At 43.7% G+C, this 25,357-nt stretch overlaps 1 protein-coding gene across 1 annotated transcript in view; it reads left to right on the forward strand.

The window, feature by feature from the left end:
- Nucleotides 1-25,357, forward strand: part of CYTH3 (cytohesin 3) — a 112,745-nt gene that overhangs the window by 65,873 nt on the left and 21,515 nt on the right. Inside the window, exons 2-4 of the mRNA XM_023197759.2 lie at nt 18,579-18,661; nt 21,358-21,422; nt 21,963-22,029. Coding sequence (XP_023053527.1) covers nt 18,579-18,661; nt 21,358-21,422; nt 21,963-22,029 — 215 coding nt within the window. The remainder of the gene's footprint in view (nt 1-18,578; nt 18,662-21,357; nt 21,423-21,962; nt 22,030-25,357) is intronic.

Below are 25,357 nucleotides of genomic sequence, written 5' to 3' on the forward strand. Positions count from 1 at the left end.
AAACAGGAAGAGCAGCAATTGTGGGTTGGCATGTTTGTTGTCAAGAGGATGTTTATGTATAAGTCTAAAAGGATGATTTGGGTAGGGTTGTAACACTGTGTTTGTTTTACATGTAACACCATGTAAATACAAAGCAGTTATTTTAAAAACTTGCAATGGCTGCTCTGATTCCTAGTTTATTGCTAAGTTTATCTGTTATGTTTGTAGTGTACAAAAATTCTTATCTACCTTATCCAGTGATAGATGTGTATACCTACACTTGATCTTACCCAAAAGTCTGAGAAGAAATAGATAGATGTGTATACCTAAGGTAGAAGGAAACTTGGAAGAATAAGAACAGTAGTGCTCAAAAGTATCAACCTACAGAACAGTTATTAATGGTTTTTTAATCTCCTAACACGTTCTTTTCTCCCCGCCAGGACAGGATCTGGCTCTGTCACCCAGGCTGCAGTGCAGTGGCATGATCTCGGCTCACTGCAACCTCTGCCTTCTGGGCTCAACCCATCCTTCCACCTCTGCCTCCCAAGTGGCTGGGACTACAGGCATATGCCACCTCACCCAGCTAATTTTTGTATTTGTTGTGGAGATGGGGTGTCACCATGTTGTCCAGGCTGGTCTTGAACACCTGAACTCAAGCAATCTGCCTCCCTCGACCTCCCAAAGTGCTGGGATTACAGGCATGAGTCACTGCGCCCAGCCTTCTTTTGTTTTGTTTTTTGAGGTGGAGTCACGCTCTGTGACCAGACTGGAGTGCAGTAGTGTGATCATAGCTCATTGTGGCCTACATTGCCCAGGCTGGTCTCAAACTCCTGGTCTCACGTGACGCAACCCCCTTGGCTTCCCAGAGTACTGGGATTACAGGTGTGTGCCACTCTACCGGACTCAAACATCAAGTTTGAATTAAATGCTATTCCATTAAAAAGTAGGCATTGTTTATAGCTGTATATTACTGATTCTAAGATGCACATTTTAGGCCGGGCGTGGTGGCTCACGCCTGTAATCCCACCATTTTGGGAGGCCAAGGCGGGCGGATCACGAGGTCAGGAGATGGAGACTATCCTGGCCAGTGAAACCCCGTGTCTACTAAAAATACAAAAATTTAGCCGGGTGTGGTGGCGGGCACCTGTAGTCCCAGTTACTTGGGAGGCTGAGGTAGGAGAATGGCGTGAACCCAGGAGGCAGAGCTTGCAGTGAGCTGAGATCGCGCCACTGCACTCCTGCCTGGGCGGCAGAGTGAGACTCTGTTTCAAAAAAAAAAAAAAAGTGAATTTAAATTCTGTGAAATTGGAATGTGTCTTACGGCATCTTAAAGTTTGAAGTGTTGGTGTTTTATCTTTTAAACGGGACATAAAAATAATGGTTTACTTAAAATTGATGGGTTTTAGATTTGATGAAGCATTTATTCTGTAGTTAGTAATCTCTCTAAAAAGAAAAAATCATCTCCCCCATTGTCCCTTAAAACACTGCTGGAATTTGCCCTTTACTTGATGCTTAGAGCCGCAGGATGTAAGGCAGAGGTGGCACTGAGGGCACCTGACTCACGTTTGTACCTTAGACTGGATTGTCCTGAAGTCATCCTAGGGCAATTAGCATCGGTTCTGTTAGTGTTTGATGCGTTTTTGAATGCTATTTCATTGTCTTTTTCAGAAAATTCTTCCCTTTCTCTGTTAAGGATTAAAAGGGATCAGTTATTCAGACATAGGCTTTTAAGGGCAATAAGTAAAGTGCCCAAATGTTAAGCGTACCTAGGACTAAGCTATTTTCCATCTATTCATGTACACATACCCTTGTGTATCTGCCTCCTAAATTGAAGTAGACATTTGCAACATCGCAGAAGGCTCTGATATGCCCTTTTTCAGGCGGTACTTTCTGCCTCCCCAGATTACCCACTGTTTTGATTCCTATCAACACAAATTAGTTTTGTCTGTTCTTGACCTACTCTGGATGTTTTCTATAAATGGAATCATACAACATGTGGTCTTTTGTGGCTGGCTCATTTCACCTAGCATAATGTCTTCAGAGTTCATCTGTGTTGTAGCATGTGTCAGTACTTGATGGCTGAATCACATTCCTTTGTATATATATACCATATAGTTTTAAATCCATTCATCTGTTGATGGACATTTAGGTTGTTTGGGCTATTTGTGAATAGTGTTGCTATGAACATTCATGTACAGGTTTTTGTGTGGACATACGGTTTTACTTTTTGGGATATATAACTAGGAGTGGAATTGCTGGAATGCAAACTGTTTATTTTTTGAAGAACTGTCAAACTGTTTTCAAAAGTGGCTATACTTGATTGCATTTTAATAATTGATTTCTGTATTATTTTCTTCTTTGGGTTTAAGCAGTTGTTTTTCTAGTTTTTAAAGGTGAGTGCTTAGTTTATCATTTTTCAGCAAAATTATTTTCTTTTCTTTCTTTTTTTTTTTTTTTTTGGAGACGGAGTCTGGCTCTGTCGCCCAGGCTGGAGTGCAGTGGCCAGGTCTCAGCTCACTGCAAGCTCCGCCTCCCGGGTTCCCACCATTCTCTTGCCACCTTGCCTGGCTAGTTTTTTGTATTTTTTTTTTTTTTGTAGAGACGGGGTTTCACCGTGTTAGCCAGGATGGTTTCGATCTCCTGACCTAGTGATCCACCCGTCTCGGCCTCCCAAAGTGCTGGGATTACAGGCTTGAGCCACCGCGCCTGGCCAACAAAATTATTTTCTAAATAAGCTTTTTTTTTTTTTTTTTTTTTTTAAAGAGATAGGACCTTGCTCTGTCACCCAGGTTAGAGTGCAGTGGCCCAATCATCGCTCATTGCAGCCTCAAATTCCTGGGTTCAAGCTATCCTGTCTCAAGTAGATGGGATTACAGGTGTGTACCACCACACCTGGCTAATGTGTTTTGGTTTTTTTCAGACAGGGTCTTTCTATATTGCCCAGGCTGTGGTAGCACCTTGAGTTGTGATTTTCCAAGTTGTTTTAGCTGTAGCATCCAAGTAATACTTTGACATTATCTTTCTCTTCTCTTCTTGTTTTTTGTTTGTTTGTTTGTTTTTTGGAGACGGAGTTCCACTCTGTTGCCTAGGCTGGAGTGCAGTAGTAAGATCTTGGCTCAGTGCAACTTCTACCTCCTGGGTTCAAGTGATTCTCCCACCTCAGCCTCCCAAGTAGCTGGGATTATAGGCATGCACCACCACGCCTGGCTAATTTTTGTATTTTTAGTAGAGATGGGGTTTCACCATGTTGGCAGGCTGGTCTCGAACTCCTGACCTCAGGTGATCTGCCCATCTTGGACTCCCAAAGTTCTGGGATTACAGGTGTGAGACACTGTGCCTGGCCTTTGTTCGTATTTTCTAATTTATATTACGTTGTTATCTTTGACCAATGATTTATTTAGAATTGTGTTTCTTAATTTAATTTCCAAACAAATGGGTTTTCCTGGTCACTGTTTTTTGTTTTTGCTTTTTTGAGAGTATTGCTTTGTCACCCAGGCTGGAGTACGGTGGCATGATCATGGCTCACTGCAGCCTTGACCTTCCAGGCTCAGTTAATTCTCCTACCTCAGCCCCCAAGTAGCTGGGACTACAGGTGTGTGCCACCATACCCGGCTAATTTTTGTATTTTTAGTAGAGACAGGGTCTTTGCCGTGTTGCCCAGACTGGTCTCGAACTCCTGGGGTCAAGTGATCCACCCACCTCAGCCTCCCAACGTCCTGGAATTACATGCATGAGCCACCGCACTCATCCTCTAGTCACTGTTTTGCAATTAATTTCTAACTTTATTGTTTTGTGTTCGGAGAATGTGGTCTTTATGACAGCAGTGGTTTCAGGTATAGTTCCATACAAGAAATACAGAGCACTCCAAGTATTTTGAGCAGGAAGGAATGATTTGATTGGGGAGCCATAGGTTGGCTAAAAGAGTGGGCCCTAGCTTGGCTCTCCAGAATCGAGGCACCAGAGGAATTCTCGCCTGCTAGGCAACTCCTGCAACCATGGAGGTCCGTGCATATCCCCAGCTGTGATGGGGTCCACAGAACCTGAATCAAGAGGCCACAGTGCTGGAATGAACTCTCAATTCCTAGGAATCTAGAGAACGAACACTAGATAGAATGCTGTTCCAGAAAATCCTCACCTTTCACATCTTTGTGGGCCAGCTGAGAAGCAGCCTGTGTAAAAGGGCAGGATGAGGACCTCTGCTTCACTGCTCTCTTTTGAATCCTGTACACTGCCTCTGATTGGCAGAGCTTCGTTCGTTTTGGAAGCCTAAATTATAAGAGGATCCGGAGATGTAATTTTGAGCTTTCTAAACTCTGCTTTACGTGAAGGCACCTCCAGAGGTTGAGCAAAGCATCTTTATCTCCACTACACTAATCCTTTGAAATTTATTAAGACTTTCTTTTTCACATGTGCTTGAATGTATATTGCATGCCTGTTGGGTGCCATGATCCCATTGAGTCTGTCTGTATCAATTGTAAGATGTGTCATTAGCTTATGTTCCATTAAGAAGAAAAAAGCTGGTACCTAAACCAGGAGCGATGCATCCTTCTCACTTAGAATCTTTATACTGTCTGATATTTTTTTCAACTTACTTCAATGTTGGTTTCTTCTTCTTTTTTTTTTTTTTAACTATTGTGAACATATATAAAAAGTGAAATATGAGGCCAGGCACGGTGGCTCAAGCCTGTAATCCCAGCACTTTGGGAGGCTGAGGCGGGTGGATCACGATGTCAGGAGATGGAGACCATCCTGGCTAACATGGTGAAACCCTGCCTCTACTAAAAATACAAAAAATAAGCTGGGCATGGTGGCGGACGTCTGTAGTTCCAGCTACTTGGGAGGCTGAGGCAGGAGAATGGCGTGAACCCGGGAGGCGGAACTTGCAGTGAGCCGAGATCACGCCACTGCACTCCAGCCTGGGCGACAGAGCGAGACTCCATCTCAAAAAAAAAAAGTGAAATATGAGTGCAGTAAGTTGGTCAAGGTATTCCTGAAGCTTATTTACAGATTCCCACTCCTGAATCAGTTGTCTACTCAGAATAGGTGATATTTGTGTTTTTCTACACAGTGCTGTCACCATAGAAGGCATTAGTGACACAGCGGTTCTTAAAGAGTGCTCCTATATTGTCTCCTGGATTTTTTTCTAATGTTTAGCAGAGTTTTGTGCTGAGGCTTTGTTGATCTTACCAGAAAGTATCAATGAATAATCTGTGGTAATGACTAGACTCATAATCCTTCATCAGATTATTCTTAAATTTTCTTTTTGCATGAAACATTAAGGAGTAGCAGTTGTTTAGTTTTGCCTCTAGCAATAATCAGATTCACAGCTATGTAGGCAATAATATGTAAATGTCACAATTCACTTTCAAATATGTTAAAATGTGAAAAAAAAAAGCACATCTTATAATCAGTGAAGTATATTATGCCCATTAAATCAAGCTTGCTATTGTGTTAGTAAGATCTTCAACATTTTTTTCTTTTTTTTTTGCCTTTGGGAAAAATTTTATTTTTACATGTACATCTGTCAATTTTTGCTTTATATATTTTCAGGCTATTTTGTTAGATGCATATAAATTCTGACTTTGTGAATAACTGAACAAAATGTCATTGTCTAGTGACTCATAGCTTTAGTCTATTTTTCTTAAAGTTTTTTTTGCCTATGTTTTCTTACAGCGGTACCAACTTTTTTCCGTAAGAATGTGTCTGGTATATTACTTTCTACCCTTTTACCTCTAACTTTTATGTATTCGTATGTTTTAAATGTGCCTCTTTTAAAGAGCATTTAGTGGGATGTTTTTTGTTCTGGTTTTTAAGTCCAAATTCTAAAACTTACTCCTTTTTTTCACTTATGTTCATTGTAAATGAATCAGTTACTTCTTACTGCATAACAAACTTCTCCAAAGGAATTGGCTTAAAACAGCAGTGGCCTGGCTGGGCACAGTGGCTCATGCCTGTAATCCCAGCACTTTGGGAGGCTGAGGCCGGAGGATCACCTCAGGTCGGGAGTTTGAGACCAGCCTAACATGGAGAAACCCTGTTTCTACTAAAAAATAAAAAATTAGTTGGGCGTGGTGGCGCATGCCTGTAATCCCAGCTACTCAGGAGGCTGAGGCAGGAGGATCGCTTGAACCCGGGAGGCGGAGGTTGTGGTGAGCTGAGATGGCACCATGACACTCCAGCCTGGGCAACAAGAGCAAAACTCCATCTCAAAAAAGTAAACCAAAAAACCCCAGCAATGGCCTCTTGTCTCACCACCCGAGTTTCCAGGCTGGCTGGTGGTTCATGTGCTGCTCTTGTCTGGGTTCACCCACATTGTCACATTCAGCTGGAAGGCCAGCCGGAGGCTGATCCCATCCCAGATGACTTCACTTACACGTCTGGGGCCTTGGCTGAGGTGCTGCAGCAGCTGGGACCTCAGAGACTCTTCCGTGTGGTTTCTTTACACAATGGATTTCATGTTAAAGGTTGTTGGCCCAGGACATGGTGGTCTCAGGTTCCAGGATAGGGGAGGGGCAAGACCTTGAGGCCTGGGTGCTGGGCCCTGCCCACTGTCACATCTGCCATCTTCTCTTGGTCAAGGGAAGTCCCAAAGCCAGTCCAGAGAAAACGGTGGGAAATAGACTTCCCTTCTTGAGAGGAGGAACCGCAAAAAACCATGGCTGTGTTTTTCTGTCTACCATGGTAAAGATCAGTATATTTGGATTTTTTTTCCTGCACCCAATATTTTGCATTTTGTATTTCTAACAGTTGTTCTGTGTTTCTCTTTCTCTTTCCTTGCCTTTTTTTGGATTATTTTTTCTCATTCCAGTTTTAATTTCCCTTTCCCAATTTGGGCATTTTGAGCTCCATTCCTTTCCTGCTTACCCTAGAAATTTTAGTATGCATTCTTAACTTGCCAAGTCTAAAGTTAATCATGTATCCCCTCCGCCTTCGAACCCTAAGAACTTCAGAGCAAATTGCTTCCCTTCTTATTTACATGCTGTTGTTGTTGAGCATTTTAGTTCTGTTCTTATTCTATGAGACGTTATTATCTTACACAGTCAGATTTCTTTTTAGATTTACTTATGGAAACCAGTGCTCATCATTTTCTCTTGCTGCTCACACCTCCTGTATTGGATCCTTTCTCTTGATTGAACTTTATTTAAGAATTTCTATTAGTGATAGTGGTGCACCAGTGGCCAACTCCGGTTCGTGTCTGAAAATGTTACCTTTCACCTAATCCAAAGAAGGCTGGGCAAGGAACCAGTGTCCTGGAACAGTAACGATCAGCACATGGAGATTGAGGAGAAATGACAAGAGAGAAGGTTCCAAGGAGGTGGTGAGAATCGGGCCCTTGGAGCCTCTGTGGCTTTCCTGCCCGCCCCTGCAGCTCAGTGCAGCATCTTGGCTAGCTGCAGCACCCCACTCACCTGGCCCTTCCCGTTGTTGCTAACATGTGACTGCCCTGTTACCCACTTGGATGTCATTGAATGCTGCTTTATCACCCACTGAGGTCACATAACTGTCAAGTGGTGAGGAGAGGCAGAGCGCAGCCTCTGGCAGCTCAGGGCCTGCCTGTTTGTTCTGTGTGTCATTGTACTGCTTCAGTAGTCTCCAGAAACTCATGCTCAGTTTTGCGAGGCACAGTGGCTCACACCTGCAATCCCAGCACTTTGGGAGGCCGAAGTAGAGGATTACTTGAGCCCAGGAGTTTGAGACTAGCCTGGGCAACAACATAGTGAGACCCTGTCTCTACAAAAACAATTTGAAAGTTAGCCGGGCATGGCAGTACATGCCTGTGGTCCCAGCTATTCAGGAGGCTGAGGCGGGAGGATCACCTGAGCTTGGGATGTTGAGGCTGCAGTGAGCTGTGATTGTGCCATTGCACTCCAGACCGTGTGACAGAACAAGATCCTTTCTCAAACTAAACAACGAGTTTAAATTGCTAGGTATGACAGTGTTATGAGATAGGTGTTATTTCTGTGTGTGTTAAACCATGGCTCCATGTAGTTTCCGTGTAGTGGATTAACTGGAACCAGCGCTCAGAGCCCATGCTTTGCCAGTGTTCTTAGTTTCCTGCAGAATTGGCCAGTCCGTGAACTGACCAAAAGTCTAAAAAGCACCATATCAAAACAAAAAAGTAGTATTGATTAGTAATAAAGGTAAACTTAAGGGTGAGAGAACAATTTCAATTAGGACTAGGTAGCCAAAAATACACAGTTTTGAGTTAAATGACCAAAGTTTTGTTCAGTGTATGTGTTATCACATTTGACTTATAGCGACTAAAACCTAGTGAGGGCTCTGGCCACAGTTCATGCCTGTGAAACTCCATCTTTCTGCAGGAGAAGTCACAGAACTGCAGGTGAAGTCGAAGATCTCACGTGTCTGTAGATGTGTGTATATAAAATGTGTCAGGGTGTCACCATTTATAGCAGTAAACTAGAAAGCTGCAGCTTCTTGGTAGATTGGAATCTGTTAGATAACCAGATTATTAATATAACCTGAAAGAAAGTACTGAATCGGAGATACCACTTGCTTATTTTTTAGTATCAAAATGTGTGACAGTCTCCCATTTGTCATTGATTCTGGGATACAAATTTGTATACATTTTGAACTGTCTGAAATTAAGCATACATCTTATAATTGACGGGCTCTTAGATTTTATTAAAGATGGTAAATAAGGTAATCTGAATTTCTTAATATTATCGCACACTTTGTTAGTGGTTGGTTTAGGATTTATATATACATCTTTCATTTCTCAGTCTACCGTCAAATGATGTTAACCATTTCACATGTGGGATAAGCAGCTTATAGCAGTGTGCTTTCCTTTCTCCCTCCCAACCTTTGTTCTGTCTTACATTTTTTATTATTTGTGCTTTAAACAATAACAGTAAATCTTGTAAAGAGGTATCTGTCATGAAAAAGTATTCACTCACATAGTTATCATTTACAATACTTTCATTCTTTTGCATCGGTAACAATTTTTATTTGCAATCTTTTCTTTTCCCCTGCATGAAGGACTACTTTAACATTTCTTGTAGTGCAGATGTGCTAGTGGCAAGTTAAAGTTTTTATATCTGAAAACGTCTTTGTTTCATGTTTATTTGTGAAAGAGATTTTGCAGGGTGTAGAATTTTGTTATTTTGTTAGCTTGTTTTTTTGTTGTTGTTGTTTATTTTTTAGAGCTAGGTTCTTGCTACGTTGCCCAGGCCAGCCTCAACTCTTGGGCTGTAGATCCTCCTGCTACAGACTCCCCAGTGGCTGGGACATAACCGGGCACATAACCACTGTGCCTGGCTGTTTTTTCTACTCCCATCATTTCAGGCAACAGGATAAATCCAGTCCCTGTTACTGGTGGCTGGAAGCAGAAAGTCCACACTTAATGTACTTTAATTAAATTCCTACAACCCTGAACCCAAAACATAGACCTCACCAGCTGTGAGTCTCTGTGATTTTGCAGATCTAAGTTTGTGGAAAGCTAGTGCCTGAGAAAGGTAAGGATTTTGGCTGAATGATGTGAATTTGCTCCTGATTCTTATTCTAAAGCTTCACTGGCAGCACCCTTTTACTAAAATGAAGGATTTCCTGCCTTCTTTCCACATTGTTTTTTCCTTGTGGAAACATTTATATTTGCTATCAAGAATTAGAGTAAGAATGTTGAAACCCTATGTGCTGCACAGACTCATTCTCTTTTAGAGCCTGATGCATTGTTAGAAATAATCCATTGTGTCCAACCTCCTCCATCAATTCACAGACGAGAACTGAATCTGAAGGATCTTTTCCTAGCCTATGTCTGGAATGTCAGGATTTTATAGGGAAGCTCATGGTGGGTGCATTCAACCAGCCTTAGAGATGTCATGCCAGACCAGTGATTTCCAGTTAACCTGCCTTTATTTATTTATTTTTTAAAGCAGCTTTATTGAGGTTGGAGGGGAAGTTTTCATTGTATGCTTTTTTAATATGTTTCTGTATGTGTGACCATATCCATATATTACTTTATCTATTCAAAAATAAACTGCTAGATTTCTTGGGAGGAAAAAATCAACCACTTGACCTTTGTTTCTTCTTACCTAACAGAGTCCAAGTGACAAAACATACATGATGTCAGTAAGTGAACGCAAGCCTTAGATAACTGTGACTGAGTGAAGGCTGGTGTGTTGCTGTGGAAAAGATCTGGATAATGAAGGACACCTTCTCTGAACATGGCTTATCTTCCCATTTTTAGTATGGCAGTCACATGTGTGAAATTGTCAGTGGATCAGCAGATTCTGTGACTGCGAAGTTATTTTGGATGCAGAGAGATACTGATAGAACGTCACTAAACAGCTGGTCTAACAGCTAAATGTTGGTATTTGCTATGCAATCTGGGTGTCCAGAGACACAATAGGACAGCAAGGTACTTAAATGACAGAAGCTCCTCAGAGACTGGTTCAGAAATTTTTTCTGTTTTTTGAGAAGGAGTCTCGCTCTGTCACCCAGGCTGGAGTGCAATGGTGCAATCTTGACTCACGGCAAGCTCTGCCTCCCGGATTCATGCCATTCTCCTGCCTCAGCTTCCCAAGTAGCTGGGACTACAGGCGCCTGCCACCACGCCTGGCTAATTTTTTGTATTTTTAGTGGAAATGCGGTTTCCCCATGTTAGCCAGGATGGTCTCGATCTCTTGATCTCGTAATCTGCCCACCTTGGCCTCCCAAAGTGCTAGGATTACAGGTGTGAGCCATTGCGCCAGACCCGGTTCAGAAATATTTTATCACATACTCCTATTCCTTTTATTTACTCCTTTTCACATGTCAAGCATTGTTCTGTTACTTCCTAGTAATGCTTTCCCCAAATATCCTGAGTGATACTGCTACAGATGTTACTAGCCACTTAATACCTGAAAGGTTTTTTGTTTTTTTGTTTTGTTTTGTTTTGTTTTAGAGCAGTGTCTCACTCTGTCACTCAGGTTGGAGTGCAGTAGCACAATCAGAGCTTGCTGCATCTTCAAACTCAAGGGCTCAAGCGATCCCCCCACTTCAGCCTCTTGAGTACCTGGGACTGTGGGCAGGTGCAGCATGTCTGGCTAATTTCTTTTTTATTTTTTGTAGAGACAGACTTTCTTTGTGTTGTCCAGACTAGTCTCAAACTCCTGGCCTCAAGCAGTGTTCTGGCTTTGGCTTCCCAAAGTGCTGGGATTACAGGCGTGAGCCATTGCACCTGGCCAAATACCTGAAACTTAATTTTTTATTTTAATTCAAACTCTTCAAATGGATTATTTTATTTTATTTTAATTCAAACTCTTAAAATGGATAATGAATCAGATAGATTTAATAATTGTTATAATTTTGCTCAATTCATTTTTTTCCCCCTTTGAAGCAGAGTTTCACTCTTGTTGCCTAGGCTGGAGGACAATGGCATGATCTTGGCTCACTGGAGCCTCCCCCTCTTCCTCCTGCCTCAGCCTCCCAAGTAGCTGGGATTTCAGGTGCCCACCATTACACCTGGCTAATTTTTGTACTTTTAGTAGAGACAGGATTTCACCATGTTGGCCAGGCTGGTCTGGAACTCCTGACCTCAGGTGATCCGCCTGCCTCAGCCTCCCAAAGTGCTGGGATTACAGCTGTGAGCCACCACGCCCAGCCTCAGTTCTTTTTTTGCTGAAGTATTTCGAAGTATAGACATAATAGCATTATACCCCTATATACTATGGCATGAATCTCTGGAAAATAAGGACATTTCTCTACACAGCCACTATATCTTTGTCCCACTGTACAAAATTTTCTTTTAGACATGGAAATTCTGATTGCAATACTGGTAAAGTAAATGGCTAGTGCTTATTTAACTCCTTAGGGCCTTAAGGGGGTAGGAAAAGAAAAGATGGGTATTACTGAAAGATAAAAATCAAGGAAATCCTTTGATTCCTATTAAAAGGTATTTTAGGATCTTCAGAATTAAATCATTCTGGTGTTTAGATTCACTTTGTACGTCTTCACTCTGTGTTAACAACCAACCCTGCTCATCCTCAGGGTAGGAGGAGAGAAACTGTAGATAGACTGAAACTGTAGATAGACTTTCTTAAAAAGGAAATAGAAATGTGTGCTGATGATTGAATTAAACCTCTACCCTTGCAGGCTCTTGTTTTCCTATATCTGCACAGGAGAGCTCAGCGGAAGAAAACTCTTTTCATAAGCCTTGTTGACAGACTTGATTTGAATCTTCAGGTACATTTACTTTTTAGTAACAGGATAGTGTCAGTCAGCTGGTTACTTTTAGATATACTTTTTGCCATATTGAAATAAGATGCGGCCGGTTGTGGTGGCTGACGCCTGTAATCCCAGCACTTTGGGAGGCCGAGGCGGCTGGATCACCTGAGGTCAGGAGTTCCAGACCAGCCTGGCCAACATAGTGAAATCTCTACTAAAAATACAGAAAATTAGCTGGGCGTGGTGGCGCGTGCCTATAATCCCAGCTACTTGTGAGGCTGAGGCAGGAGAATCACTTGAACGTGGGAGGTGGAGGTTGCAGTGAGCTGAGATCGCGTCATTGCATTCCAGCCTGGGCAACAAAAGTGAAACTCCTCCCCAAAAAAAAAAAAAAAAAAAGAAGATGCTCCCTCAGATGCATAAGAGTAATAGCTTTGAAGATTCGAGAACTGCCTGCTTGCTTCTTTGTTTTATTTGGTCTCTGGGCATCCGATGTTGGTTTTTCTGCCTGGTGAAATCCTTGATTGGCCTTCATTCTCTCCTACTTCTCACATTCTCTCTTAATATAGATTTCTTTGTGTTTCTTCTCCTTCAACACTAAGTGTGGTGCACATTCATTCATTCCACTCGTGCTCTTCAGCCGATCACAGTAATCTCAGGTGGAGCCAGGCTGAGCCAAGGCGAATTGAGTGTAGACTTTATGGGCTTCTCAGAAGGAAGCCTTCTCACTCTTGAAAGAGACACAGGACTAAGGAAGCAAGTAGCTTCAGTTGCTGGGGAAGCCTAGAGCCAGAAAGAGACCGACTTTAGCATGAAACTGACACATTGGAAGGCAGGATGAACAGACTGGGTTACTGATGACATCGTTGAGCTACCAGACCACCCAACAGCATGTTGCATGACTTTGGATCTCCTTGAGCTTATCCCATGTGGAGTTTGATGAGCACCTTGGAGGTGTATGTTCATGTCATTCATCAAATTTGGGACATTTCAGCCATTATTTCTTCAGATATTTTTTCTCTTTCTCCTGGGAAAGAATCATTAGACTTTCCCTGGCTTTGGTTTCTTCATTTATAAAATGGCTGCTCTCAGTTATTTGGGAGTTTAATGGAGATGACCTGTTAAAGCATGCAGCCCAGTATAGTTGATCAGTAAATTGTAGTTCCTTCCTCATTCATTGCTTGACATAGGGGATTGCTTAAGAAAACCGCAGTGTGAATACAAAAAATTAGCCAGGCGTGATGGTGGGCACCTATAATCCCAGCTACTTGGGAGGCTGAGGGAGGAGAATTGCTTGAACCTGGTTGCACTGAGCCGAGATCATACCATTATACTCCAGCCTGGGCGAGAGAGTGAGACTCTGTCTCAAAAAAAAAAAAAAAAAAAAAAAATTACCTGGGTGTGGTGGCACACACCTGTAATCTCAGTTACTCAGGGAGGCTGAGGCAAGAGAATTGCTTGACCCCAGGAGGCAGAGGTTGCAGTGAGCTGAGATCGTACCACTGCACTCCAGCCTGGATGACAGAGCGAGACTCCATCTCAAATAAATAAATAAATAAATAAATAAATAAATAAATAAATAAATAAATAAATAAAAGCCACAGGGTGGCTCAGTCCTGTAATCTTGGCACTTTGGGAGGCTGAGGTGGTTGGATCACAAAGTGAAGAGATTGAGACCAGCCTGGCCAACATGGTGAAACCCCATCTCTACTAAAAATACAAAAATTAGCTGGGCGTGGTGGTGGGCGCCTGTAGTCCCAGCTACTTGGGAGGCTGAGGCAGGAGAATCACTTGAACCTGGGAGGTGGAGTTTGCAGTGAGCCAATCATACCACTGCACTCTAGCCTGGCGACAGAGTGAGACGCCATCTCAGAAAAAAGAAAAAGAAAAAACCACAGTGTGGAATTTATCGATGCTTAGATCTAATACAGGAAGCAGGAAATTACAAATTTTATGTTAGTTGTATTATCTGTATCTTTGTAAAGCACATTTTATTTTTTTCTGTTTGAGACAAAAGTTTATTAAGAAAGATCTGAAGAAAATGTATCTTTTTGCAAAATTTTTTTCCTTTGCCATGTTTATCATGAGCTGAACATTGTGGTCTTAATTATATTGTATGAAAACATTTAACTGATGAGGGATCAGACACAGTACAGTACCCTTGAAAACATTAATAAATTTGTTCTCTTTTTTTAGGCATAACCATTGCCATCCAAAAGTTACTTTCTCTGATGAACAGCTTTTTGGTTTCAGATGACCATTGGCTTATTTAGGAAGAGAATATGGCCTACTTTTTCTCTTTTCGTTTGTCCGTTTCTTTTCTTTTTATTTATTTATTTTTTTGAGACAGAGTTTTGCTCTTGTTGCTCAAGCTGGAGTGCAGTGGCGCGATCTTGGCTCACTGCACCTTCCACCTCGTGGGTTCAAGTGATTCTCCTGCCTCAGCCTCCCGAGTATTTGGGACTACAGGCGCCCACCACGACACCCAGCTAATTTTTGTATTTTTAGTAGAGACGGGGTTTCATCATTTTGGCCAGGATGCTCTCAATCTCTTGACCTCATGATCTGCCTGCCTCGGCCTCCCAAAGTGCTGGCATTACAGGCGGGAGCCACCGTGCCCGTCCTATTTCCTTTTTTAATCTACACAATGGGCTTCTTTGACGTTCTCGTTACATATCTTCTGTTGCAGTGCACAGGAACTTTTCTGATATACCTAGGAGTAAAATGGCTGGGTCATAGCATATGTACTTCTTTGATATTAATAGACAAATCATTTTCCAAAGTGGCTGTTAATGGCAGTAGACCTTCTCTCTCTCTCTCTCTCCCCTCTTTCTTTCTTCTCTCAGGATGAGAGGTCACAGTCTGGTGAGATTGAAATGCATGTGTTGTTTTCAAGGTTTTTTTTTTTTTTTCGTTTTGTTTTAAAGAGATGGGAGTCTCGTTCTGTCACCCGGGCTGAGATCCAGTGGCGTGATCATGGTCACTGCAGCCTGGAACCCCTGAGCTCAAGCGATCCTCTCACCTCAGCCTCCCAAGTTCCTGGGACTGCGGGTGCGTGCCATCACACCTGGCTTTTTTCCCAAGGTTTTATATTTTATCAGTTGTACACGTATTAAAGAGTCAGCTGTAAAGTTTGTAATGGGGGTGAGCATGGCCTTGCCTTATCACTTTTTTGTCCCCAAGGTGTAACCACTTTTATCCCTTTTTGCTTCTTTGGGTCTATTTTGGTATCTGTTTTGCGTGTCAGAGGCTTACCTCCAGTTTGAGAAGGAAGAAGTGAAAAGTGTATTAGAAGCTCTGAGTGCAGCAGGACGCCGTGCTGACTGTTTCTCTCTAGGGTGATGTGGGTGTGCTGCTTGGTGTCTTTCCCTCACGTCAGTATCTTTAGAGCTGAAGCCTGTGGGATGCTTCAGAGAAGACGCTTGTCCCGGCCTCTGTCCAGGGCAGTGGAAGGGGAGTAAATGGCCCGTGGCCTGCAGTCTGGGAGCCCAGTGGGGAAGAGGGCGTGGTGATGAGTATGTCTGCATTTACCTCTCACCCCTATTTTTGGTAGGGTACCCTTGCCTTCAAACATGTTCAAAGTGCCCTAGTCTCTCTGTTTTGCTCTCTGAAGATAAATAAGCAGTGTACTGTGGTATGGGAGAGAAGAGGCAGGCATCCAATGGTATTTCAAAGAGTCTCTCAACCAGTTCTCCTTATTTTAGTTGACCCTCCTTCACAGCCCCCCTCCAGAGTTATCCGGTGCAGCCAGAGCCTAAGCCTTTTGGGGATTCTCACACGTATATTAGGTTACTTGGTCTATGCCACTGTGGGCTTAAGACTTTCCTTTTCCATGTGGGTTAAATCAGCTATGGCTAGTCCATTTTGGCTTCAGGCTAATACAAATGTGATGGTGGTTCTTTGTTTCCATTCTCTTCGTTGTAATGGGTTTTGAATTTTTAAAATCGCTAATTATGATTACTACAGTTTTAGTGGAGGTCTCTTGTTGGGATTTTAATTTGTATTTCTTTGACTATTAAGAGAGTTGACGTCCTTTCATATGCCTATTCATATTAATTTTTTGGTCTTGTGCCTATGCAAGTCATTTGCCCATTTTCCTTTTTTCTTTTTTTTCTTTTGAGACGGAGTCTCGCTCTGTCACCCGGGCTGGAGTGCAGTGGTGCAATCTCGGCTCACTGCAAACTTTGTCTCCCTGTTTCAAGTGATTCTCCTGCCTCAGCCTCAGCCTCAGCCTCCGAAGTAACTGGGATTACAGGCGCCCACCACCACACCCAGCTAATTTTTTGTATTTTTAGTAGAGATGGGATTTCACTCTGTTGGCCAGGCTGGTCTAGAACTCCTGACCTTAGGTGATCCACCTGCCTCAGCCTCCCAAAGTGCTGGACTTACAGGCATGAACCACTGCGGCTGGCCCCATTTGCCCATTTTCTAAGCACTGAGTTGTTTTGTCTTTTAAAAATTGACTTGTAGCTGGGCACGGTGGCGCACACCTGTAATCTCTGTGCTTTAGGAGGCCAAGGTAGGAGTTTTGCTTTAGGCCAGGTGTTCAAGGCCAGCCTGGACAGCACAGCAAGACCCTGTCTCTGAAAAAAAAAAAAAAAAATTAGCCAGACATGGTGGCGCACGTCTGTAATCCTAGCTACTTGGGAGGCTGAGGTGGGAGGATTACTTGAGCCCAGGAGCTCAAGGCTGCAGTGAGCCATGATCATGCAGCATTTCACTCCAGTCTGGGCAACAGAGTGAGATCCTGTCTCTACAAAAAACAATAATATAATTTGTAGGGGTTGTATATTTTGAATCCCAGTTCTTTGGCAGTTTCTGGCTCAGCCTCTTCTTCACTTTGTGGTGTGGAACTTTTGGTGAATGAAGTTTCTTCATTTTTATTTATTATTTTTTTTTGAGACACAGATTCTAACTCTGTTGCCCAGACTAGGGTGTAGTGGCACAATCATGATCATAGCTCACTGCAGCCTCAAATTCCTGGGCTGAAGTGATCCTCCTACCTCAGGCTCCCAAGTAACTGGGCTTACAGGCATGGATCACCATGTCTGGCTATTTTTCATTTTTTTAGTTGAGATGGGGGTCTCACTGTATTGCCCAGGCTAGTCTCAAACTCCTCAAGTGATCCTCCCACCTTGGCCTCCCAAAGTGCTTGGATACAGGCATGAACCACCTTGCCTGGCCTATTTCTTAATTTTGATATAATTAAATGTATTAATATTTTCCTTTGTGATTTATAATTTGTCTATCTTGTTTAAGAAGTCCTTCCCTGGCTGGGTGCAGTGAACCCAGGAGACAGAGGATGCAGTGAGCCAAGATTGTGCCACTGCACTCTAGCCTGGGCAACAGAGCCAGATTCCATCTCAAAAAAAGAAAAAAAAAAGTCCTTCGCTACCCTGAAATTATAAAAACATTCTCCTATATTGACTTCTAAAAATTGTACAGTGTTCCCCTTCACATTTAAGTCTTTAATTCACTTGTAATTGATTGAAAATATGTATGATTGATAACATACGCTCTTTTATTTCTTCCATATAAATAACTGTCTTCACACATATTTATTGAAGAGTCCAGTCTGTCTTTGAGCCGAGTGTCAGCTCTGCTGTGAATCATGTTTTCATTGGCCTGTGGTCTTTTCCTGGGCACTGTCTACATTTATTTATTTATTTATTTATTTATTTATTTAAATTTTTGTAGAGAAAGGATCTCACCATCTTGCTCAGGCTGGTCTTGAACTCCTGAGCTCAAGTGATCCTCCTGCCTCAGTCTCCCAAAGTGCTGGGATTAGAGATGTGAGCCACTGTGCCTGGCCTTAGCCTTCTTTTATCGTCATCATTTTATTTTTGAGACTCATCCATATTGAGACTTAGCTCATTCTTTTTAATTTTTTTTTTTTTTTCTGAGACAGAATCTCCCTCTGTTGCCCAGGCTGGAGTGCAGTGATGTGATCTGCCTCCGGGTTCAGGCAATTCTCCTGCCTCAGCCTCCTGAGTAGCTGGGATTACAGGCACCCGCCATCACGCCCAGCTGATTTTTTTGTATTTCTAGTAGAGATGGGGTTTCACCATGTTGGCTAGGCTGGTCTCAAACTCCTGACCTCAAGTGATCCACCCACCTCAACCTCCTAAAGTGCTGGGATTACAGGCATGAGCCACTGTGCCTGGCCTGAAAAAATATTTTTGTTGGATGGGATTCTGTTTTATGAATGTACCACAATTTATTCGAGTTCTTATTGATGAATATTTAGGCTGTTTTCTGGTTATAAAGAGCGCTCCTATGAGTGTCTTAGACACAGTCTCAATGGGAGCATTTCTTTAGGATAAATACCTGCATACAGAATTGCCGGGTGGCAGCATTTACCCACCTCACGCGTGCTAGATGTTGCCAGTTTGTTCTCCAAAGTAGTTGTTTAATTGATAATTTTTTTCTTCTTTCAGTGCCTGAAGACCTCTCATTAGAAGAGAGAGAAGAGCTTCTAGACATTCGTCGAAGAAAAAAGGAACTTATTGATGACATTGAGGTAAAAAAAAAAAAAAAAAAAAAAAAAAAACCCAAAAATCCAAAACTCTATTTTTTGCTTTTGAGTAAAACAGTAAAAGAGTAGCCTCACAAAAATGTAAAAGAAGAAAAAAAAAGGTGTTCAGTGTGTGCATATAAGAACTACACAAAGAGACAGATTGAAAAAGTTATCAAGTTGAGAAAGCAAAGACTTCATACAGGCAGTGAGACCCTGGGTAGAAATCAAGACATCGTGGAACTGAGGTCAACAGTAGCCAGCTTGCAAACCCAAAGCCACAGACAGCCATCTAAAGCAGCAGCAAGCTACCAGCGCATTGCTCTATCAGACTGTGCACTGAGACCCTCTTTCATTAACCAATGTGTTTATTTTTTGCTTTTTGTTTTTTTGAGACAGAGTCTCGCTCTGTTGCCCAGGCTAGAGTGCAGTGGCATAGTCTGGGCTTACTGCAAGCTCCGCCTCCTGGGTTCACACCATTCTGCCTCAGTCTCCCGAGTAGCTGAGATTATAGATGTCCACCACCACACCCAGCTAATTTTTTATATTTTTAGTAGAGACAGGGTTTCACCGTGTTAGCCAGGATGGTCTTGATCTCCTGACCTTGTGATCTGCCTGCCTCAGCCTCCCAAAGTGCTGGGATTACAGGCCTGAGCCACCATGCCCAGCCACCGATATGTTAATATTCTAGCACCTAGAACATTCCCTGTTCCATTTTTGGCTCTCAGATACCCTTTGAATGAATGTATAGGCATGTTTTGGGTTCCAGCTGTGTACCAAGTGCCTACTAGGTGTTAGGAGTAGAATGACACATTAGGCTGGGCACAGTTGGTCACACATGTAATCCAGCACTTTGGGAGGCCAAGGCCTGAGGATCTGTTGAGCCCAGAAGTTCAAGACCAGCCTGGGCAACATGGTCAAACCCCATATCTACAAAAAATACAAAACTTAGCTGGGCATGGTAGCATGTACCTGTAGTCCCAGCTCCTCGGGAGGCTGAGGTGGGAGGGTCACCTGAGCCCAAGAAGTTGAGGCTACAATGAACTGTGATTGTGCCACTATACTGCAGACTGGGTGACAGAGCAAGACCCTGTCTCAAAACAAAACAAAACAAAAACATTAAACCAAGGCAAATAAAAACACAGGCATACAAACATGGGCTCTTCCACACTTGTGTACTTTACTCAGAGGACAGGGTAGAGGCAGGTCCCACAGGAGAAGCACATGAATAAAGCCGCAGTCTCAGCGTGGGAGAGCCTGTGAGTGTTACAGAAGTGATTCAGAGGGCCGGCCCTGGCTGCTTCCATTTGGGGCTTCCTCGGGAACGTCAAGCAGACATGGAGGTCTTCTTTGAAAAGCTTCCTAGTCATTGTCATTGCCAAAGTAAATGTGGCTTCACAGGCCACGGCAGGGACAGGCCTTGTCCCAGACAATAGCTCCTTTCTAGGAGCTTGTGTTTTAATTCTGAGTGTCTTGGCATACAGAATAATAGGGTCCCAAATAAAAATGTCTTTGTATTTGAAAGATAATTCATGGACATTTTTCTTCTAAGGTTATCCTTCATTCTTGGGAAAATGAGATAACCCAGAATTGGTCTCTGGTTGAAGAATAAGGATGTATATTATTTGGACATTAGTAATCATCCTGCTGATAAATGTAGAATTGTAATCTAGCTCTAACTACTTCATTGTATCAGTGAGCACACTGAGGCCCAGGGAAGTTGGAGGCTTCCAGAGGTCTGTTTCATTAGTAGGGGCCACATCAAGGGAAAAGGGGGTCTGTCCCCTTGGATGCCTCTGGCTTCTCTGAGCGCCCTGAGTCAGTTCTGTTCACCCCCTGGGCTCTGTCCATGGTGCTTCATCTCATTCAGGGTGATAGAAGTGATCCTGAGACCACCGACCTAAACACACCTGAGCTTCAGCCTGAGACCCCCGATCTAAACACACTCAAGCCTCAGCTTCTCCCCAGGACAAAGGCAGTCTTGAAGGAGGAGGCAGGTGACTGTGTGCGTGGAAGGGCTGAATAGTGCAGTTAAGCGAACTAAGGACTCACGGCTTTCCTTCTGCTGGTTTTATCTTTTTTTTTTTTTTTTAAGAGACAAAGTCTTGCTCTGTCACCCAGACTGGAGTACAATGGTGTGATCATGGCTCACTGTAGCTTCAAACTCCTGGGTTCATGCAGTCCTCCCTCCTCAGCCTCTCTAGTAGCTAGGACTAGAGGTGTGTACCACCACACTCAGCTACTTTTTCTGTTCTTCTTTTTTGTAGCAATGGGGCCTTGCTACATTGCCCAGGCTGTTCTCAAACCCCTGGTCTCGAGTGATCCCTCTGCTTCATCTTCCCCAAATGCTGGGATTACAGGCCTGAGCCACCACTCCTGGTTTGGTTTTATCTTTTCACAGCTGTGATATTCCCCCGCAATGTCCCTGCCTGATTTTATATACGGATACCCTAGGATCTGCATAGTGATCCCTCTGAATCTGGTATCTGATGAAAAGTGAGCAAATAATTTTGTTTTCTCCTAAGTTGTGGTGGCTTTGACTGTGAAACTCTAGCTGTACTGATAATAGTATTGGTTTTTTCCATCCCTGCGATGCTCAAATGAGACCTCAGGGAAGCTTGTCACAAGAGGACTAAAATTTCCGTCTCAGCGGAGGAAGGTTAAGACCCACTCCTCACCTCAAAATTCTTCTTTTTTGACAGAGGCTGAAATATGAAATTGCAGAAGTGATGACAGAGATCGACAATCTAACTTCCGTAGAGGAGAGGTAACAACTTGTGGCCACACCTTCAAGCTATTTACTCGTTATCTTTCTACCTCCATCTTCTAGTCAAACTTGTAGAAAGTGGGGTGAGAGTGGTTGGGATGGGGGGAGCCTGTGGAGTTGTTAATTCCTCTCCTCTCCCCTCACTCCTCGTGGAGGGGTCCTGGGGTATTTCCCTGGATGTTACTTCTCATCGCCTCCTCTGTAAGTCATTGCCTACCTTTATAGGTTCAGGCATAAGCACAGGCACTTCAGCGTTGACCCGCACAGAAATTACCTGCCTGCGTCATAAGGAGCTGTGCTTTATTAAAATCACTGGTTTGCATCATTAGCTTTTTCTGAAGTGTCTCAAGTTATCAAATGTGAAGAGCAATGGCAGCCACACCACCCCTCCGCCACTGTGGAGGCTGGAGGCCCCTCCGTGTGGGCCTGTGCCTCCCTTCCTTGAGTCCGTTGTTGCGGGGGAAAGTGCACTGGAGGGCCGTGACTCGGCTGCACCGTGAAAACAGCATGAGTGATTTTTAAATTATTCCACACCAACAGCAAAACAACTCAGAGGAACAAACAGATAGCCATGGGAAGAAAGAAATTCAACATGGATCCCAAAAAGGTAAGAGAATGCTCTCCCTTTTCTGGCCTGCAGGAGATGGACTCATCCATTGATTTGAACTGCCGTGTCCCTTTTGGACAGAGGTCAGAGGCAGTCCGTCCTATCACCTCATAAAAGACGGGGAGTTGAAGGCACATTTCGATCAAAAAGGGGCTGTTCACGAGTGGGGTGAGGCAGAAGTGCCTTGTAGGGCTGGTACCCTGGGCGGAAAGGCCTTTCTTGCCGAGTGAGCTTCTGGGTGAGGAAGCAGCCTCACAGGCCCAGCTCGGACAACTCAGGGCAGGCCGGGCTTGACTCCAGGCAGTGCCCTTGCTGTCGAGGCTCATATTCCCGTCTGTCTTCCCACTTGAGCCGGGCCCTACAGCCAGGGAACCACGTGATTAGGAAGGAGCAGCGGTGGGAGTGGAACCCGGGTGTCCAGAGGTTGTGGACTTTATAATCTGGGTGGGTTAAGTGGTTCACGTAAGGGGACGTTATTTCTCCATTCACCTTAAAAAGCAGGTATCTGTGAAAAAAACAAGGGATCCTCCACATTTAAACCAGCATCTTCTTCTTTCCTCAAGTTGGATTTTCTAGGGAAATACCCGAAAACAGTGAAACCTGAAACATGTAGCTGCTTGTTTCTGAGACTGAGCTAAAGGATTTGGCAGCATCTGTGAAGATTTTTGGTGGACATTTTGGTTTTGAGAAAGAAGGGTAGACCTGAGTCTTCAGGGTTTGGGAGAGGAACGGCATGTCCGAGTTTCACCACATTGGTCAGGCTGGTCTCGAACTCCTGACCTCAGGTGATCCGCCCATCTCGGCCTCCAAAAGTGCTGGGATTACAGGCATGAGCCATTGCGCCCGGCCATGTCTGGATTTTCTTAAGGCCGCACACATCTGCAGCCAGAGGAGGGTTTTGTTTAGCGCATATACACTCTGGCCACTGTGAAAACTGCCCTGTTGCTTTCTCATTCTTTGCTTGTGGGGCATCAGTCATCTCCACGATGGAATGAAAATTGTCAATTTTGTGAATTTGGAAATGATTTGATATTTTGGGTAATAGCTTTTCTTTAAGGAGTTGGGACTGTGGAGTTAGATTTATCAGCAGATTTAATAAGCATTGGAAGCATCTCAGGATTCTTTACGAAAGTGGATGTTCTCAAAACTGGACCTTATGTTTTAAGGGGACCCAGGTGGTGCAGCACAGGGCAGCACTCCAGTAAGTTCATGGGCAAATGCTCATCTCATGAAAGACATACAGATAGATACTTACTTTGTAAAGGGATGCTGCTGAGGCCTGGCGTGCTGGCTCACGCATACAATCCCGGCACTTTAGGAGGCCCAGCTGGGCGGATCATCTGCGGTCAGGAGTTTGAGACCAGCGTGGCCAACATGGTGAAACCCTGTCTCTACTAAAAATACAAAATTAACCGGGCATGGTGGCGGGTGCCTGTAGTCCCAGCTACTCGGGAGGCTGAGGCGTGAGAATCACTTGAACCTGGGAGGCGAGTTGCAGTGAGCTGAGATTGTGTCACTGCACTCCAGCCTGGGCGACAAGAGTGAGAGACTCTCTCAAAATAAATAAACAAAGTGATGCCACCACTGTGCATCAGGGTTCAGCTTCATGAGTGTAAACTTGTCTTCATGCCTGTGAAGCCCTCTCTGTTAGGCTCTTCCTGTCTTCCTGTTTTATATGTACCGTGTGTCAGATTTTTTTTTTTTTTTTTTTTTTTTAAGATGAAGTCTCGCTCTGTTGCCCAGGCTGGAGTGCAGTGGCGCGATCTTGGCTCATAGCAAGCTCCACCTCCCGGGTTCACGCCATTCTCCTGCCTCAGCCTCCCAAGTAGCTGGGACTACAGGCGCCTGCCACCACGCCCGGCTAATTTTTTGTATTTTTAGTAGAGATGGGGTTTCACGGTGTTAGCCAGGATGGTCTCAATCTCCTGACCTCATGATCCATCCTTCTCGGCCTCCCAAAGTGCTGGAATTACAGGCTTGAGCCACCGCGCCCAGCCATGTCAGATTTCTAGTAAGGGCCAACATTGAGAACTTAACCGTTTGTCAAGAACCATGATGAGGAAGCACTTTTAATTCATACACTTAGATTCCTATAGTAACCTTATGAGGTAGGGAGGGTCCGTCTTAATTCCTCTTTCACAGTTGGGGAGAATGAGGCACAGAACAGCTAAAGAATTCACCGCTGTCCTGAGGAGGAAACCTGACTCCAAGGCAGCCTGTCACTGCTGCCGTCTGCTGCACTGGGTGGAAGTCCCTGGGGTTGGTTTCTAGGTGGCCCTAAGTGGTCATCCCTGTGGCACTGGCTCACCACGGCCAGGGAAGTTGGCGTTTAACCCATTTATTATGCCTAAGGTTGCTGGTTTTTGAATTTTTGCAGTCAGACCTTGGCAATGACCTTGAGTAGTAGGATGTAAACAACCCCACATGCTTTGTGTTCCAATAATGGAACACTAGGCATAACCTTTGCCTGGGCTGTGGCAGATTGCTCACCAGCTTCAATTTTTGTTCCTTTTCACCTACAAGATTTTAAGAATCTTGATTACTGGTTGTACTTATCTATAATTATGCTGCTTGATAAAAGCAGATGGCACGTTTAGTCTTCATGTAGCCTTTTGCTGGGAAAAATTATCAAAGTTCCTTGGTTTTGTAGACTTGGATATAGCACTTGTCTTAAGTCTACTTGAGCCTTCCTAATGCAATACCATAGAGGGGGTGCTTAAACAGTGGAAATGTATTTTCTTACAGTTCTAGAGGCTGGAAGTCCAAGATGAGGGTGCCAGCATGATTGGCATCTGGTGAGGGCTCTCTTCTTGGCCTGCTGGTAGCCACCTTCTTGCTATATCCTCACATGCTGGGTAGTAAGGAGAACTTGCTGACTCTAGGGTGCTGTTCTTATAAGGGCACAAATACCATCAGACCAGGGCCCCCACCAGGACCTCATGTAACACTGATTACCTCCAAAAGACCCCATCTCCAGATACCATCACATTGGGGGTTTGGGCTTCAACATACAAATTGTCGGGGGACACAGACATTTCGTTCACAGCTGCGATGGATGATGTTACATGCTTCAGACACAACTCAGAATTACATCTACCTCCCCACGCCCCTATTAAACCTGTAACGTTGTGAAACATGAAGAGTAATTGTCAGAGTAAGTACATTCCTTCCGGCTAGGATGGCGTTTTCTACGTCTCAGAGTGATGACACTTTAAACAGGGAGCTTTGGTTTGTTCAGGTGCATTATTTGTAGAAGTAGCACTTGAGTTCATAAATGAGTAAGAGGGAAGGTTTGATTAGATCACAGAAGCTGAAAACACTCTGCAGC

The sequence above is a fragment of the Piliocolobus tephrosceles genome, chromosome 8 (genome assembly GCF_002776525.5).
Source record: "Piliocolobus tephrosceles isolate RC106 chromosome 8, ASM277652v3, whole genome shotgun sequence".
NCBI classification, from domain to species: Eukaryota; Metazoa; Chordata; class Mammalia; order Primates; family Cercopithecidae; genus Piliocolobus; species Piliocolobus tephrosceles.